Source organism: Rhododendron vialii, chromosome 5a, assembly GCF_030253575.1.
Source record: "Rhododendron vialii isolate Sample 1 chromosome 5a, ASM3025357v1".
Classification (NCBI taxonomy): Eukaryota; Viridiplantae; Streptophyta; class Magnoliopsida; order Ericales; family Ericaceae; genus Rhododendron; species Rhododendron vialii.
The window spans coordinates 33957370-33976965 of NC_080561.1; the positions used below are offsets into that span (position 1 = coordinate 33957370).

The 19596-nt window shown below is 42.8% G+C and overlaps 2 protein-coding genes and 1 long non-coding RNA gene across 5 annotated transcripts in view; 1 reads left to right on the plus strand and 2 right to left on the minus strand.

Annotated features, from left to right (window-relative positions):
• Nucleotides 1-19596, minus strand: part of LOC131327140 (disease resistance protein RPV1-like) — a 45525-nt gene that overhangs the window by 17677 nt on the left and 8252 nt on the right. The window lies entirely within an intron of this gene.
• LOC131327139 (disease resistance protein RPV1-like) overlaps nt 8193-19596 on the minus strand; it is a 40838-nt gene continuing 29434 nt past the window's right edge. The window contains exons 2-10 of one of the 2 annotated variants that reach the window (XM_058360154.1): nt 18674-18864; nt 17961-18487; nt 13943-14017; nt 12212-13301; nt 11671-12126; nt 10634-11533; nt 9940-10133; nt 9391-9824; nt 8193-8496 (exon numbers count right to left, since the gene is read on the minus strand). In XM_058360154.1, coding sequence (XP_058216137.1) covers nt 8204-8496; nt 9391-9824; nt 9940-10133; nt 10634-11533; nt 11671-12126; nt 12212-13301; nt 13943-14017; nt 17961-18454 — 3936 coding nt within the window. In that variant the 5' untranslated portion in view covers nt 18455-18487; nt 18674-18864 and the 3' untranslated portion in view covers nt 8193-8203. The remainder of the gene's footprint in view (nt 8497-9390; nt 9825-9939; nt 10134-10633; nt 11534-11670; nt 12127-12211; nt 13302-13942; nt 14018-17960; nt 18488-18673; nt 18865-19596) is intronic. The other variant, XM_058360155.1, reaches the window with a different exon arrangement.
• On the plus strand, nt 14105-19482 carry LOC131327146 (uncharacterized). Its single transcript, XR_009200208.1, has 2 exons — nt 14105-14374; nt 19100-19482. It is a non-coding gene; the product is annotated as an uncharacterized LOC131327146 (long non-coding RNA).

A 19596-nucleotide genomic window follows, 5' to 3' on the forward strand; every position in this document is an offset into this window, starting at 1 on the left:
AAGCGATTGCTTCCACTTATCACCAAGTGGTACGTTTCATCGGCACTAACGGGCACCAGGAAGACCTGTACGGAGACCAGACCGCGGCCAAGCAGTGCTACGTCAACGCTGTCCGAAGCACCAAGCAGACCCCCCGGGTGAATCTCATTGAAGCACCAGAAGCCCCAGTTTTGGAGGACGTCGGCAGATCCCCCGACGACAAAACCGTCGAAGATGTGGCCACAATCCCAATCACCGAGGACGGCTCCCGCTTCTTCCTTGTCAGTTCCTCACTTAGTGACACTGATCGGAATGAGACGGTAGCTTTTCTCAACCGAAACATTGAAGTGTTCGCCTGGACTCCCTACGAGATGCCGGGGCTCGACCCCTCTTTTATCTGCCACGAGCTCAACATCGACAAAGCCAAGCGACCGGTCGTACAGAAGGCACGACGGTCCTCTCCCATTCACTCCGAGGCCGTCATTGAAGAAGTCAACCGACTCCTAAACGCTGGGGCAATCAGAGAGGTCCAGTACCCCAAGTGGTTGGCTAACACCGTCGTAGTCAAGAAGAAAAATGGCAAATGGCGTGTCTGTGTCGACTACTCCAACCTTAACGATGCTTGCCCGAAGGACTTCTTTCCTCTTCCCCGAATCGACCAGCTTGTCGACGCCACCTCTGGCCACGAGCGACTCAGCTTTTTGGATGCGTACCGGGGCTACCACCAGATCGCCATGAGCGAAGGCGATATCGAGAACACCGCCTTCATTACCCCCCACGGGATCTTCGGTTACCTCGTAATGCCCTTCGGTTTGAAAAATGCCGGAGCAACCTTCCAGCGAATGATAACCAAGATGTTCGAGCAATTACTGGGCGACACTATGCTGGCATACATTGACGACATGGTGGTTAAAAGTCTTCGTGCCAGTGATCATCTAACCCACCTTGCCGAAGTCTTCGAGATACTAAAGCGCCACAAACTCCGCCTCAATGCCGAGAAATGCGTCTTCGGCGTTAGCTCCGGCAAATTTCTCGGCCATCTCGTCTCCCGGCGCGGTATTGAGGCCGATCCTTTCCAAATTCAAGCAATTGATCAGCTCTCGGCTCCCCACAACAAGCGCGATGTTCAGCGTCTAACCGGGATGGCTGCTGCTCTGAATCGGTTTATAAGTCGCTCCTCGGACAAATGTCAGCCATTTTTCGCTCTACTAAAGGGCAGCCGACGAAGCTTCAACTGGACAGAAGAATGTGACCGAGCCCTCCAGCGATTAAAGGAGTATCTTTCCACGGCTCCACTCCTCGTCACTCCAAGGGACCAGGAAGACCTGTTCCTCTATCTAGCTGTCTCCCCGCACGCCGTCAGCTCGGTGCTCGTCCGACAGGAGGGTCGGGAGCACCAGCCAATCTACTACTCCAGCAAAACCATGACTCCCGCCGAGACGCGCTACCTCCCCCTGGAGAAGCTCGTGCTCGCCCTAATCTCAGCCTCCCGAAAGCTTGCCCCATATTTCTAGTCTCATCGCATCATCATCCTGACCGAGTTCCCCCTCAAATCTCTTCTCCGAAAGGCCGATCTCTCCAACCGAATTTCACAATGGGCCGTTGAGATTGCCAATTTCGAAATCCACTTTCAGCCTCGGACAGCAATAAAGGCTCAGGTTCTGGCTGACTTCATCGCAGAGCTTACACCGCCCAACGTATCTGCTTCGGCACCCCCACCGAGCACCGAAGCAGTACTCCAGGCCAACCCTAGCACAGCTTGGCAGCTCTTTCACGGAGATGTATGGAAAATGTACGTCGATGGCGCATCCAACAGCCGAGGCGCAGGTGCGGGCGTCGTTCTTCTCTCACCCTCCGGTGTCTTGCACGAAAGCTCCTTCTCCATCAATTTCCCAGCCTCTAACAACGAGGCCGAATATGAGGCGTTGATCTCCGGACTCAAGACTGCCGAAGCCATTGGCATCGAAGAGCTCGTCGTTTACAGCGACTCCCAGTTGGTGGTTAACCAACTCTCGGAAGAATACGAAGCTCGGGATGACCGCATGCGTACCTACCTAAGCGCCGCTGTCCAGCTCATTCAACGCTTTAAAGCAATCAGAGTCGAGCATATTTCAAGGGAACAGAACGCCCACGCCGACGCCCTGGCAGGTCTCGCTTCGGCATTCTCATGCACTGGGCACCGATCCATTTCCTTCAATTCTATTGACAAGCCCAGTTTTGAACTCGAAAACCTACAGAAGGAAGTACTCAACATAGAGCTCGGTCCGAGCTGGATGGATGAAATCGTCCTTTACCTAAGGGAAGACTCCCTTCCCACCGACAAAAAGGACGCCCACCGACTCCGCAACAAAGCTGCCCTCTTCTGGCTCAATCCCAACGGCAAGCTTTACCGAAGATCATTCACCGGGCCGTACTTATTGGTTGCACACCCACATCAAGTTCCGGGCATCATCGAAGAACTTCATGCCGGTGACAGCGGTTGTCACTCCGGTGGACGATCGCTCGCCCACCGAGCCCTCACTCAGGGATATTGGTGGCCGACAATGAAGAAGGACTCTGAAGAGTTCGTCAAGCGTTGCAAAAAGTGCCAGATGTTCGCTCCCATTATCCATCAGCCGGCCCGGGACCTGAGCCCTCTCACCAGCCCCTGGCCCTTCTCCCAATGGGGCATGGATATCGTTGGAAAGCTCCCAGTCGCTCCGGGTGGATTCAAGTTCCTTTTAACCGCAACTGATTATTTCTCGAAATGGGTCGAGGCCGAGCCCCTGGTAACCATCGAAGAAACAGACGTCATCCGCTTTGTGTGGCGCAACATCATCTCACGCTTCGGTGTGCCGTTCGCCATAATTACTGACAATGGAGGGCAGTTTACAGGACAGAAGTACCGGGCTCTGCTTGACGAATACGGTATCAAATGGGATACGTCCACTCCGGCTTACCCCCAGGGCAACGGACAGGCTGAGGCGGCAAACAAAGCAATTTCATCCGGACTAAAGCGACGACTCGAATCACGGCGAGGAAAGTGGGCCGAAGAGCTGCCCAGGGTACTCTGGGGCTACCGTACGACGCCTCGGCGATCAACCGGTCGCACACCTTTTTCCTTGGCATTCGGAATGGAGGCGGTCATCCCACTCCAAGTCGGACTCCCAACAATGAGAACAGAAAATTTTGATGAGTCGGTCAACAACACCACCATTGCTTCGGACCTCGATTTAGCCGAAGAAGAACGGGACAACGCAAGGATAAAGCTCGCTTCATACCAACAGGAGGTTGCAAAGGGTTACAACCGAAGCGTGCGCCTCCGGTCGTTTAAGCCTGACGATCTAGTTTGGAAAAAGGTGGTGGAGAAGTCCAAAAAGCGAAAGTTAATGCCCAATTGGGAGGGTCCTTACCGAGTTCTCAAGCACCTCGGTTCGGGTAATTACAAATTGGAGAAACTGGATGGTTCCCCCATTGCTAAGTCATGGAACGCCAACAATTTGAAGAAGTTCTACGGATAGTGCTCGGCCACCGAAGCCCGTTTTATCCTTATTACATTGCATTTTCTTTTGAGAAAGTTTTGAAGGCAATCTGCTTATGTATTGACAATACCCCGAATTTTAATGAGAATGCTCTTTGGCACTATTCGTACACTGATTGTTTAAATTACTTATACTTGGCCTATTCTTGCCCGGACCATTTTATACCGACTTCAGGGATATTGTTCTCCCATAGGTGATACCCTCGGAGAAAAATTCCCACCAAGTCGCCCGGGCCTCTTCGGTCGTCTAAATTTTTGGTCACTCGCTGTAAGGATACTCGGCCTTTTTCTCCGAGCCCCTTACACCGACCCATCAAAAATTTCTCTCTGTTCGGACTCGCTGCGTCACTAACCTATGGCAAAAGCCGTACCACTTCGTGACCTCGGCCTACGTCCCTAGCAGTAATACCATCCCGCCTCTGCTCGATAGGCTCATTTCTATTAATCAGCAGGGGCGTGCAATGTCAAAAGTTCATTACAATGAGTGGTTCTGATTCGGTCCTACTAAGCTGGGGCTTCGGAACGAGTCACTTTTTCTTGATTAAACATCTTTTTTATGCTTGGCAAAACGATTCGGTTAATGCTTCGGTTAAACTTGTTTCTACAAACTTTTTAAGTCCCACCGAAGCAGGGGCATCATAACCTAAGGAGCAAACCAATCAAACAAGCATTTCAAAGATAAAAACATTCAAGAAAAGAAGAGCATTCATTCACGAACAATAAACAAAAAGGGTACTGCTTCAAGTATCAAACAATTACAATCCCTGGAACGGCAAACTCCAAATGTCCGGAGCCGTCCAGTAAACCGACCATTCAAGCAAAAATTAAAGTACTTTTTCAGAGTTACAAAATATAAAGTTCCTATGCTTCATCAGGGAACAGGGGCACTAAGGTCAGCTGGCTCCTCGGTCGCTTGGGGCTCCTGGATCGGCACCTGCTCGTTTTCCTCCTCCGGTAGCACGAGCTCTTCAGGAGGGGGCTCAGGCACGGTTCGAAGCTCCGAACCCTCTGGCAGAGTAAGCTTGCTTATCAAGGCCTCGTGGCCGTACCGAAGTCCGTCCAAGAACCGATCCCTGAAGAGCTCGGCTTCTATCTCCCGGACCTGCTTCTTATATTCTACTCCGGCAGCATCCCAGCCCTCATCGTAGCCTTTGTTCCTTGCAAACTCGACCTCCCGAGCCCCAGCAGCCCTCAATGTGTCAGCATCCTCCTCAGCTTTTTTGGCTTTCGCTTCGGCAAGAACCCGCTCCCGGTCGCACCGCTGAAAGTCGGCTAGGTAGAGGTCACAAGTCTCCCTCGCCACTTTCAGGTCGTCCTCTCTCTGAGCAAGAGTCTTCCTCAGCAGCTCCATCTCCTGCTCCCGTGCCTGGCACTGTTCGTTCACAGCGAGCACCCGAGCGCCGGCCTACCAACACAATTAAAATTGATCAAAATTTCAATAAAACGATCAAAGGAGTAAGAAAAGAAACTTTCAGAAGTAACTTACTTTCAGAAGTGCCTGCGCTATCTCTCCTGTCAGATCCACGGTGCACCCCTCAACAGCTCGGGCATCCTTCGGAAGAATACACGACCGAAGCAACCCAAACGCCGTCCCAATGTTAGAAGACGCGCTATCAGCATGATGAATCAGGCGCCCCGAGTAGTGACGAACCTCGGGGGCCCAGGGGACCTCCCTCGCCGGAACGCGAGTCCCCGTCTCGGTTCCCCCCCGGCTCTCCACATCTCCCTCATCTCCTCGGGCCCCTGTTTCATCTATCAAGATCGGCTCCCCGCCCCTCCCTTGTCCGAAGCCTTCTTCCTCGGTGCGAGCCCTCTTCTCCGGCGGCTCCTGAGGAGAAACAGGGATCACCCTCGAGTTTTCGGCCCCCGGCGACCCAACCCTGACGCCAGCACCCCGCCCTCGTGGCCTTTGGCGCCGAAGGTTGAGCACTTCCCTTCCACGACCGGTCATCTCTCCACTAAGTCCCGTCCTTTCTGGGGTCTCCCGGTCGATTTCTTCCCGGATCACGCCTCGGGGAACAGACTCACCAACTTCGTCTTCTGTCGCCCCGGCTCCTCCTCTCCCGCCCTCTCCTCTTCCTTGGTCTCTTCCTCGGCCACGTCCTCGTCCCCCTCGAGAAACTCCTTGCTGCCTCGGCTTCTTTTTCAAATAACCGGTGTAAGTCGGTTTGTATCCGAGCAGATCGGGTGCATACCGACTCGTGATAGGAATTGCGTAGGCCGCTGTTATTTGCGCTCGGTTAGCTCTTGCCCGAAGCTCTGCAACGATGCCCTCGGCTGAAAGATAGAGAATGGAAGAATCAGTATACAATGAGGAAAGAAAAATGTGCAAACATAATAAAGCTAAGAAGATGTTTCTACCGACCAGGAGCCCCGGTTTCGAACTGAACTGTGGTGGCTGTGTCCGCGCTCTCCCCGGGTCCAAACATAAAATTCCCGGTGACCGACACATAAATACTCGCCCACTCTTCCGAGTCAGGAAGATGGTCGATAAGGAAGGTGTCGTATCCCGTCCTACAGGAGAGGTAGTGACGGTCGCTCTCCCGGTTAACTCCAACGAGGTATACACCGAAAAGCTCCTCGAGTCCGAACGTCAGGTTATATTGTCTCCTCAGCTCTATAATGCTCGTGATGATCCGGTAGGAGTTCACCGTCAGCTGAGAAGACGTGAGGGAGAGAGCTCGGAGAACCCTTCGGACAAACTGATGAAGGGGGAATCTAACGCCCCCCTCTGTGATAGCCATCAAGGGGAATATGAGTGCTCCCTCCCGGTGTGGAAGGTCCTTGGGGTCGCTGTTCGGTAAGATCCGAATGTCAACGTCATGAGGAACGCTGTATACCCTCTTAAATTCGGCATAAGAAGCCGAGGAGCCGTCAAAGTATTGATTTCGGTATGGGCATGGCCTCATCGCCCTCCTGCGTCCCCGTACCTCCTCGGGGGCATCGGCGAATGGACCCGGACCTTGGTTCGAGGTACTTGGGGCTTCCATATCTTGGGAGTCAAACGTCGTCACCTCACGAGGAGCTCTCGAGGGTTCAAATGGTTCAACGCAGTCGATTGGAGTCCGGAAGAATGCCCTCTCCCGAAGTGTCTGGCGAATGTCCTCGGGAATTTCAACAGGAGAAGAACCTGAACTACCGGAACTGTCCGAAGAGAGCTCGATGACCATTCGCTTCTGCCTAACCAAGGAAAGGAATACAAGAACCCGTTAGCTATGTGCTCAGGGAAAAAATCAATGTCTAGCGCTCGGTGCGGAATGGTCATCGCTCCCCGGAGTCCTCGGACAATCGTTTCCTATAAAGGCGTTTCCCTCTCGGAAGAATTTCTAAAAACAGAAGTCCTTTCCCTTGGGATCAAGGTGAGTCTAGGTCTCGGGATGAGTTTTGGCCTCGGGATGAATCTAGGTCTCGGGATGAGTTTAGACCTCGGTAATAGCGTGAACAACGCTGAAGAAGCCCAGCGCCGCCTTGAACCAGACGGTGGCGAGCGGTTGCTCAGCCGTAACAAGTGCAAGAAAACGGCGAAAAACTCAAAACAATGGTCAAAACATGAAGAATAAAGCAAGGAGGTCGACATACCTGAAGTTTGTGCAAGATCTACCAACCAAAACGATCGAAATCTCGACTGAAAGCTGGAAGTACACGGCGGCGGCGGTTCGACTTCAGAAGCAGGAGAAAGGGTGACGATCTCACCTCTGTCTCTCCTATTTATATTGGTAGAGATGGAAAGTTGCGCGGGAAACGAAGCGTCGTGCATTGAACCGTTAGATCGTCGACATGTGTTATCATCGAACGGCTGGTATCAAGGACTCTGCACCGAAGACAGGCGCCGGATATTCAGACCTTAGGCATGTTGACGCGTGTCACCGAAGCGACGTTTCGTACCAATCAACTGGCATGGCACGTGCCGAGGCAGCTTTTTGATTCTGAGATCTCGGCAACAGTTGACACGTGGCTTTTCTCTGGCGCGGGTTGAACGAAATCTACCGAAGCAACTTCACCCTTCGGTTATTCTCTAAAAAGAAAAATCAAGGCCTGATGTCTCATACGATAGGATCAAGACCCTGAAGCAGAGGTGCAACGCTCCAGGGACTTGAGGGGCTATTGTAGAGGCTTCGGTAATCGTCTCGGTAATATAACCGGACCACCATTAACCGAGGCCTCATATTGACATGGGCCTGTGTATATCTTTCTGTTTACTCGCTCGGAGTCAAGTCTCCTGTTTACACTTCGGTTAGTTACCGAGGTGAGCATTCCGTTTGGGACTGTTGGCAGAATGCAGCATAGCAGGAGGGGACCATGAGCGATACGTGGCGAAAAGGATCATCTGCCCATGTGCTTCGTAACCGTCTTATCCCGTGGCGTCATCTATGATGTCACCAAGGGCGGTTACCTAAGCGTGACCTCCACGCATTGGCTTGGAGCTCAAGTTAACCTAGGTCTATAAATACAAAGGGATATTCATCTTTGAGAGGTATGCCATCTTCCCCTAACCCTAGACCTAAAAGCAACTCTCCTTACATCTAACTTGATCGTCGGAGGGTCACAGGGCTATTCCAGCCTTAGTGACTTGTTGCAGGTCCATCGGCGGAGGAACGGAGCAGCGGAAGTGAAGTACAAGTTCAGGCGAAGGTCCTTCCTCCTAAATCGAACCCCTACACCAACTATTGCCAACGTATACTTCTTCCTCTTTCATTTCTTTTCTCACTCTTCATTAGTAAAGCTTGCAGATTCTTCTTCATTAGTAAAGCTTGCAGATTCTTCATCAAACTCTTCATTAGTAAAGCTAAAGCTTGCAGATTCTACATCGAACTCTTCTTTAGTAAAGCTTGCAGATTCTTCATCGAACTCTTCATTAGTAAAGCTTGAATATTTTTCTTTATTATAGATCCGCCGATGACGTTCTATATGAGCAAACAATTCTCCTTTATCAGTACAGCTTGCAGAATCTTCAAAGGTCAACCGAACACGTTCTTTATGAGCAACCCACCTTCTCACTGCAAATCAAATTGAGAAAATTTTGCAATATAAAACAACAGATTTTGAGAGCATCCCTTCAATACCAAAAGCTGAAATTGACAACTACCTTATGATATTTACTTGTGCTTTTTCATTACACTAGTATGACTTGTTTCTACTAAGCACATATATTTACTAAGTGGAAAGGTACATTATTCACAGTGCCAAATCCAGTATTTTTTCTCCATACCTAATTTACGCATAGTTTGTTAATCACCACAATGGCATTTATTGCCCTTATTTAAAAATATCACATCAATTTTCAAAAAGTTATGTTAACACATTAACATTACGATGTAAAATAAATTTCAGTATACACGTGAGGCAACAAAGATCCAAAGTGTGAGGTAAAACATTTCTATTCTACATGAACAAAACCTTCAAAGCACCAGAGGTCAAATAACACACACGGCCCTAGCCCATATGGATGTATATCAGGTAGCATTGTCCAACCAATTACCAAAATAATGGTAGAAAATGTTGTGCTTAAAATATAGCCTTTTGTGATCATTTTGTATCAACCCAAAACAACCACCATCACATCAAATCAAACAAAGACCAAGCAATCCAAAAGCAAGGTCCAAACCTCTTTTTTTATTGGCAACGCCTCTATTTTAATTTTTCTTGAAAAAAATATAGATATTTTACGCAAATTATCTTCCTTTTTTGGTGGGTTCGACTCAATTGATCATGTCTACAAAGCACCAACCCTGATTGGACATATGTCCAACAAGCGTAAGAGGGTGTAGGTGCCCCACACGTGTATGACATGAACACACTACCTTCTTGGAAGTGTTCGTGCTTCTTAGCTACCTTCTTGGATGTCACTTCATTCTACTGATTACATCTATCCAATCGAAATGTGAAATTACCTGCAATATCTTCAGATTCCTCAAAAAATATAATCTTTTCCGCAGGTCCAAAATTTACACTACCATACTGGTGGTATTTTCGATGGTTACCAAAATGGCATAGATGGTAATAGCCTGGTGTCAATTGATATTCTGGTAGATCTCCAACATTGGTGACATTTTGATGACGAGTATAGGCTTTATGGTGTTGGCTACCTTTCTCTTCAGGCTCATCATACACAATATCAACTCCAATTTCCTCTACCAACCACCAGTCCTTTGCTGAGCCCGCCGACACATTCACTTCATCACCAGCTTCCAATATTATTTGATTCCCAATCTTCCAATGGCTTAACCATACAATCATACCGTTATCGCGTTGAATGAGACTGAACAATGGGCTGTAGGCCCACTTCAGACCCTTGGTCACATTGTTGAGTGTGATATTGTCGAAACTACAGCCAAAGTTCCTGAAATGGAGACATGCAAAGACAACACATATCTTCAAGGCTTGGATCTTAAGATTAGGAAGTGAAGACACGTTGAATGTTGAGTGTGATATTGTCGAACCTATAGCCATAGTTCCTGCAATGGAGACATGCAAAGACAACATATATCTTCAAGGCTTGGATCTTGAGATTAGGAAGTGAAGACACGTTGAATGTTATCGAGGACCCCGTTCTCTTATAGCAGCTACTGCACCAGCCAGCAGGCACCTCGCTCCTTGGAAGAAATATGTTGTATATACCACATTCATGTAGTACCTGAGCCATGGTATTGACGTTAATATTAACAAGAGTCCTGCTACACACACAGCAGATCTGTGCACAAATTGTGCACAGATTTCTTTTTGGGGCCCACCACGGGTCCCACACAAATCATCCTAGCCGTTCATTAAATGTAAAACATTTTTTCAAGGATCTCCGTAAAAAATAAACTCAATCCGATAGTTATAGGTGTTTCATCCAACTATCTAACTTTTCATTTAAATTTCCGGATAATGAAAAGTTATATGGTTGGATCGAGCACCTATAGGTATTGGATTGAGCTTAATTTTTACGGAGACCCTTGAAAAAATATTTTACATTTAATGAACGGTTTGGTTGATTGTGTGGAACTCGTAGTGGGCCCCACAACGAAATCTGAGCACAATCTGTGCACAAATTTGCTGTGTGTGTAGACTTTCTGTATTAACAATACATTGGGCATTAGCAACTATGGATACAAAATTAATGAGAGAGAGAGAGAGAGAGAGAGAGAACACCTGAAGTGGACCCTTCATTACACTTTCCCCGGCATGCAACGGGCTATAGAATTCCACCTCAAGGCTTCCCATGGCCTCCAACTCAGATGATAAGCCCATCTCGTTAATGATTTCTGCATCGACATTTCCAATGGGCTCTAACTTGAACATCCCCTGAACCTCAACTACTTTAGAACCCTCAATGTCCAAACTTAGAGATCTCAACAGGTTAGGAAGATTTGTTATCGTTTTCAGTGATCTACAGTCAGAAGCATACAACTCTTGTAAAGACATTGGAAGTTCCGGTAGCGATCGAAGTCTCGAGCAATAACTTAGGTTAAGTGATTGGAGCCCAGCAAGACCTTTGATGCTCACTGGAAGGCTGGAAATTGGATTCCCGCTCAGATCCAAGTCCTTCAACACAGATAAGCTCCCAAGGCATTTCGCAAGATCATCACTTGACAGATTGCAGTTTGAAAGACTTAATTCAACTAGTGAGCCAGGTAAAGAAGGCAATGTTTTTGGACTTTTTCCCGGTTTCAATACCAAAGACCAGACGAGGGAAGTCCGTGATCCTTCCTCACCAATGTCTTGTGAAATTCCATCTGCATGGAGCACTGTTATAGATTTCATCTGTCCGAGCTCTGCAGGCAACTGATCAAGCTTTGAACAACCAGAGAGAATGAGTTTTTCTAGGGATGTTAAATGACCAATTTCACTGGGAAGCTTCTTAAGATTTTCGCAGCCTGTGAGATTCAACAAAACAAGACTCTCTAATTCCCCAATCGATTCATGAACCTCTACCAAACTTATGCAATACTTAAGGACCAATTTCTCAAGATTAGGGAGTCCAGTGAATTTGGGGGTATTCTTGAGGCCATTGGAATGACTGAGATTGAGGATTTTCAATGATGTCAGAAACTGTGTAACAAAGACAAAAAAACAGAAAGAAAGTAAAATGATTCAAGTATTCATATGTCGATTCTCAAAGGAAAAATAAGTACAAGAAAGAAAAAAAAAACGGGGGGTGGAGTGGGGGAAGAGGGTTTGAAGCATACCATTTCTCCCTTCCAAACTTGCTCCAATTTGCTATAGCGCAAGTCAAGAGAAACCAGTCTCTTTAGAGAAAATTCAGTTGGTATGGATGTTAAAGGGAAGCCATGCCAAGTCAAGCATCTTAATCCTTCAGGGAAATTTGTGTATCTTCCCTTGATTTCTACATTATTGAGCTGGAGATATTTAAGATTGTGCATCCTTGTAAATGCATCAGTTCTCAAACCCACCTGATCTGAACTTCTTGAGCACCAAATGAACAAACTAAGAAAACGCTGTATCAGTGAATAGCCTTGTTCAGAAGACAATGATTCATGATTAAGTTCTTCGAAGCAGGGACATTTTACATTACTAAAACCAAAATTTTCCCTTAACCGAGTATCTGTCTGCAGCACATAATGACTATCTTCCTCCAACACATGATGCATGTCAAGGTAGAGGCCCTCAATTGTGTCTGTTCCCTGATAAGAGAAACCATTTTGGATTAGAATAGAACCTCCACGCACAAAAAACTTAAAACTGGAAAACAAGAAGCGTGTTACTCACAATTTCTTCACTCAATACTTTAAAGGAATCCTTGTAGTGCCACAATCTGCTACGTTTACCAGGCTCCTTGGGTGATTCTTGGCAAACAATTTCTCTTCCCATTTGCTGGAGAAGTTGGTGCATCATCAACTTGTTGTGTCCATTAATAGTTAACAGACATCTGTCAATGAGAGTTTGAATCCCAACTGTTGGGTAGAGATCATCTAGAATTCTTACTACGAAATCTTTGCCCTTTCCAATAAAGAAACAAGCAATGTGGAGGAACAATTGCTTGTCATTGTAATCTAGATAGTCATAGCTTATTTGCAACTTTTCAAGGATTTTTGCATTGGGAATAGCTGCCAGTTTCTGCAATGTGTTTTTCCATACGTCTAAGCTATGGTCAGATAGAGACGAACCCAAAACTTGAAGGGCCAAAGGAACCCCTCCACAGTGTAGTACCACCCTTTGTGAAAGCTCAGTGTAACCCTCAATGGGATGGTCTTGTCCAAAGGCATGCCAACTGAAAAGCTCCAATGATTCATCAAAATCTAATCCCACCACCTCAAATGACTCATCAACTTCATTAGCCTTCAACAGACGAATGTTCCTGGTGGTTAAGATAATTTTACTTCCTGGATGAAACCAATCACGCATTCCAATTAAGGCATCAAACTGGGCTCTGTCATCCACATCATCAAGAACTACAAGAACTCTTTTGCAACTAATGGCATCTTTGAGCTTAATGATTCCTTCAGCAACACTCCTTATTTTTTCATTTTTTCTTTTTAAAATGTCGGAAAGAAGTTGCGTTTGTAAATGAACTAAACCCTCGCGTCCTTCTGAAATTTCTCTAATATTTGCAAGAAAACTACTGGCTTGAAATCTTTCAACGTTCAAATTATAAGCAAATGTAGCAATAGTTGTCTTGCCTATTCCACCCATCCCATAAATCACTGCTATCCTGACGTTGGACTCGTCCAGTAACCATGAATTGATGTCTCTGACTTGAGATTCAATTCCAATTAGGTGGTGGGCAACGTGTAAAACTGGTTGGTTCAACTGATCTCTAATCACTCTTACAATTTTCTGGATAAATTTCGACTCATGCCTACAAAGTAAATGGAAAGTAAGCACAATAAGTTTGTCACCACACGAACGAGAGAGAGAGAGAGAGAGAGAGTATTTAGCAAATAGAGAGAACAAATGGTCTTATCCAAATTGATAAGAAGAAACAATTTGAGATGCGTTTTTGCAAAATGTAATCTATAATTCACAAATAGGCTAGCTACTAAGTAAAACCATTACAGTATTTAACTAGTACTTATTTACCTGTGGAATTATTTTGTTAAAGGCATAACAATTTGTCAAAGACAAAATCCAATTTGAACTACCCACACAAACTACTGTCCACTAAAATAGCCATAAATGTGATATTTATGGGCAAAGGCTACTGCTAATGCTTTTTTGAGCTGACAACTATGTTCTATTCTACTATATGGAAGGAGATCAAGCTCGATTATGGTATTTCCATATCGATTATGGTATTTCCATATTCTGAAGCCGAGTCACTATTTATATGCCGAAATTGCCCGAGAAATTAACTGATTCAGTTATTTTATTCCTGAAAGTCTCTCGCCTGCTTCACATTTTTGTTAACTGCTTAAATTTTTTACATTCTCATAAAGGATATCACTGATGGATATATATATTTTTTACTTTCTCAAAGTGAGGATTTCATGAGATAATTACCCGTCAGCTTGATTTTTTAAGACCATTCCTACTAGATCGGCAACTTCTCTCAGTGCTCTCCTCCATACTTGCACCCTATGAAGCACTGATACTCTATTTTAGCCTATGTATCACGTACCGTACCCATATCGGATACGGATATTCTCTGGATACATGTCTGATACATTTTTTAGAGTATCTACTTTTTAACATTAATTTTTGGTATCCCGATATGTTTTGGATACGTTTAGATACGTTGTTGATACGTTTTGGATACGCATGGGGTTAAAATTGTTATTACTTAAAATTAAAGGGTCAAAACTGCAATTAGGTGTACATATATTTTTTGATCTGATACGTACATATTCAAGTCGATTACAGAGAAGGAAAAGGCAGAAGTCGATCTGGAAGTCTCTCGTTCGCCTCTCATCTCTCAACAAGAGACGTGGATCTGTAAGTCTCTCTCTTCTCTCTCTCCCTCGTCTCTTTGAGGAGGAAGCTATGGTACACAAGATATACCGTATGTCTAAATTATGACAATTTGTGATTTTCATTATGCTGATTTTTGATTTTTTAATGCATATTTATGATTCTAGTTACGACTTGTACATTAAAATTTACCTGTTGAATAGGTCATTAGCAGGTTACCCATAATTAAAAAATATTGTTATTATGTAACCATAATTATTCGTACCGAAATCCATAATACTTATATCCTAACCAAATATATGTGTACAATATCAAAAATTAAATAATGTTACCCACAAATGTTATAACAACACCATAAATTGGCATTATCTTACCACAATGAATCGAACCAAATTTTTTTGACTCGTATGATATTCCGTAACAAAATCAAAATATATCGTACCAGAATCAACAATTGTTATACTCAAGCCAAAAATATTTGTAAAATGCCACAAATTTTATAAAATAACGACAATTATTATGACAACACCTAAAATTGTCATTTTCTTAACACAATGTGTTGTATCAAAAGAAAACATATTTAAATAGCACAAATTATATAACAAACCATAATTATTATGACAATATCATAAATTGACGTTTTCTTATCACAATATGTTGTACCAAAGGAAATTAATTAAAATATTCCGTAATAACACATGTCTAAAATACCACAAATTCAATAATATAACCAAATTTGTTATGACAACACCATAAATTGACGTTTTCATACCCAAACCGTGTCGTATAAAAAAATTCAATCAGAATGTTCAATTAACGATAGTTATAATTAACAAAATATTATACCACAAATTCAGTAATATAACCAAATTTGTTATGACAACACCATAAATTGGCGTTTTCATACTAACAACGTGTCGTATAAAAAAAATTCAATCGGAATGTTCAGTAAACGATAGTTATAATTGGCAAAATACAATACCACTAATTATTTTCAATTCCTGCCACATTATTTTTTTTAAATTTTAAAATTTTCACCATATTATCTTAATTTTCGATTCCCTCCATACTATTTTTTCAAATTCTTATTTGTCCCTACACAATACCTCAATAATTTAAACTAAAAATGAAGTTCTCGCACAAAATTTTCATCCAAGAAATTCACCAAAAAGTAAGTACTATATCCAAATTTTTGAATACAACTACAATTTCCTCTCAAAATATTGTCTAAATCAAATTCTTTCTCTACAAAATTTAATTCAAAAAATCAAAATTCCTTCGTGGAAAATGAGAGGTCACTAAAAAAATAATTATCCTATTGTCTCAAATGCATATACTTTCGACACTAAAATGGAGTACAAAAAAATAAGTGTGAATATCAAAAAATAGTGTGAAAATTACTCCCCTTTTTGTAATTGGTGAAATTAATTATATTAATACCCAATCTTATTAATATTCAGGGCGGTGCACTTAACAATTGGCACTATATATTTGACACATGGATCGGTGTCAAACCTTCACCCTATGCATACCAATCAAAATTTAATGGTGATCCTTGGAACTAGCTCGTGGAAGTAAAATCTAAATAATTTTGTAAATTTATTGTCATTGTACTTTCTCTCAAAAAAAAATATTATAGTCGACATATTGATTTACACCAATGACATAGGCTATAATATGATCTACAAGTGTAGGCCCAACACTAGGACGGAGGCATTTAAGGTCTCTGTCTTCTCAAATTTTTAGCCTGAAAATAAAGCCTCAACATACAAGAAAATATTATATAATTAATAGCCTTTAGAATTATAAATTCTCAATTGTGTACCATAGTGATAAAGTGTTGGAATTTGAACATTTATCTAAAAGATCTGGGGTTCAAGTCTTACACCCTTCGTTCTTATTTTTTTTTAAAAGAATGTTGTTATTTTTTAGGATAAATTACATAGTTAGTCCTTAAAGTTTTATACTTCAACAAATCTCGTCGTTCAATTTCAATACAACATTAAAATATAATAATGCACCATCTGAGCCCCACGTAACGTGTTTTTAAAATTTATTTTTTATTTTATCAGAATCGTCTGTCTTTTACATAATATTAATTAGGTCATTCGTACCAAGAATGAAGTTGATGGCTTATAGCTAGACACTTAATTGGATGGAAAATATCATTCTATTATTCAATTTGCCTGCCGATGATGGAGCTTTCTAAACCTGATTGAGACAAAAATTTACGTAGATGACTTAATCAACAAACATAAAAAATTCAACGGATTTGATCATCATTATTGTGTCACAGTCGCATGGCTACATTACATTCAACTACAACAGAAGACTAGGTTTCATACCAAATACTATAAATTGACTATACAGTCTAAATGTCGTTAGTGAGTATATTTTTAAAATGATCGATCAGGACTGTTAGGATGTTAAGTTATACAATATTTAATTTGTGATATTTTAGACATGTATCTTGCTTGGATATAATAATTATTGATTGTGCTACGATATATTTTGGTCTTGTATCTAGTATCTTTTGATCAATTTCTTTTGGTACAACACATTGTGTTAAGAAAGTGTCAATTTTTTGTGTTGTCATAACAATTGTGGTTATGTTATATAATTTTTAGCATTTTACACATGAGGGAGAGGGCGAGAAAGTCAATGAGGAGAGAACAACCTGTTACCTGCTAAGCCCTTTTTTTATTTTATAAATTGATTTAATAAATGGGTGGTTCGAATTATTTACTTTGAAATCCAATGGTTTAAAATTATGATGCGTACGGTACACCCCCTAATAAGAGGTGTGTACCATAGGACTACCCTTTGTTTTAACAATAAAATCTGATGGATTCTGCTAGTCCTAATGCTGATACTGGTAGTTCTGTTTCCTTATCCTCACAACCTAATTAATGGAATTTTATATTTTTTTTGGATATATATATTTTATTTTTACTTATCTTTATATTCAATGTATTTCCAACTTATCGTATCCTATCTTTTGAAAAAAAATCACATGTTCATGTGTCCATATCGTATCCGTATTTCGTATCCGTATTTCGTAGCAAATAGAGATGCCAGATGGTCTTGTCCAAATTGATAAGAAGAAATGATTACAAATGCATTGTGGCATAATGTAATTTATAACTAACAAATGGGCTAGCCACCAAGCACGGATTGTTAAGAAAAACCATTACAGCATTTAACTACTCATTTCCTTGTGGACTTAATTTGTTAAAGGCAGAACAGTTCGTCAAAGATAAAAATCAAACTTGAACTACCCACGCAAACAAAAATAGCCATAAATGTGATATTTATGGGCAAAGGCTAATGCTAATGCTTGTACGAGCTGACAACTATCTTCTATTCTAGTATATGGAAGGAGATCAATCACGGATTCACAATGCTGGTATTTCCATATTCTGAAGCCAAGTCACTATTTTTATGCCAAAATTGCCCAAGAAATCAACAGATTCAGTTATTTTATTCACGAACCTCTCTCTTCTGCTTCAAATTTTGTTATTTGCTTAAATTTTTTCACATTCTCATAAAGGAAATCAATGATGAATATATTTACTAATAATGTCAAAGTGAGGAATCACGAGATAATTACCCGTCAGCTTGATTTTTTAAGACCATCCCTGCTAGATCAGCAACTTCTCTAAGTGCTCCCCTCCATAATTGCACCTTTTGCCTCAAGTACTCCTTTTTACTTTCGTTGGTTTCCGCATTTAATCGCTCTTCGTGTCTACCAAAAGCCTTTCCGAAGCTCCCTGTTTGCTTCCTAACTTCGGAGGGATCCACATCATAGAAGACAGGTAAAACTACATGCCCAGCCCCCGATGATGTCCTCTTGCGTTTGAGGATCATCACGAGTTCATCAAGGCACCATCCAGAAGAAGAATAGTCTTTGGAAAGCACAACTATTGAACACCTTGCTTCTTTTATAGCCTTGTCCAGTTCTGACTTAACATTTTTACCTCTCTCAATCCCATCATCATCTCGAAACGTGCGAAAACCTGCATCGGACAAAGCGGTATAGAGGTGGTCGGTGAAGGTCTTGCGGGTGTCTTCACCTCTAAAGCTCAAGAACACGTGATAAATCATCGAAGCTACTACACAGAAGCCTTATTCCTATTGCTGCAAGGGACAAGGACAAACAATTATCAGCTAAGTCTTTTATATTATGCCAAGCGGTAAGAGAGTACACGTATCAGTATGACATAAAATCAGAAACAAGTTCACAATAGCAATAAGCCCAAACCAATTAATAGCCCCATTAAGGGAAGAAATAATCACAACAAATAATAGAGTAATAACACCCACACGCAGCCAAGGAGATTCGAACTCCTAATTTTCTCCAAGAATCCTGGCCAACTGGGCAGTCCCGTATTTCATTTCTCCCTGATTCTTTCAGTTGTTGACATAGTTGGGTAGTTTTGCTGGGATGGTTATCCTTGGCTGCTGGTTGTATTCCGGAGGGATGCCTCTATGTAGGTTGTATTCTTTGTTTGAGCCTTCATAAAGTTTGTGCATTTATAAAGAAAAAAAAAGTGAGATAGTCCCAGTTGGTTAAGTTTTAGCTAATTCAGTAACCTATACATGATATTATTCAAATCTCACACACAAAGTGAAAAGTAGAAATATTTTTATCCCTGAATTTGAGTCAATGCAGATGACAGGTGATGATTAGGAGATGGGTAATTTCTTGTTGAAAGCTTACTTGTTTTGGTGGGCGCTTTGAATTCCCAGATCAACTATATATAGGACAGAACGACGTAGATGACAAAGCAGAAGGAAGAGAGAGAAGCAAGGTAAAGTTTCTGATAGTACAACTTGTCCGTGGAGAATGGGGGAGGAAGGTGTATATATAGCAATTAGTGGGAGAGTGCAGAATGGGGGAGGAAGCTGCCTAGCAATTTGGGACTAAAAGTGAAATGAAATGGGCTCATTGGTTGGCTTGACCTCAGTAATTTTATGGTCACAGAATGAAGTAGAAGAAGAAGCAGAAGGGAGAGAGAGAAGCAAGGTAAAGTTTCTGATAGTACAACTTGTCGGTGGAGAATGGGGGAGGAAGGTGTCTATAGAGCAATTAGTGGGAGAGTGCAGAATGGGGGAGGAAGCTGCCTAGCAATTTGGGACTAAAAGTGAAATGAAATGGGCTCATTGGTTGACTTGACCTCAGTAATTTTATGGTCACAGAATGTACTACTACTTGTCGGTGGAGAATGGGGGAGGAAGCTGTATAT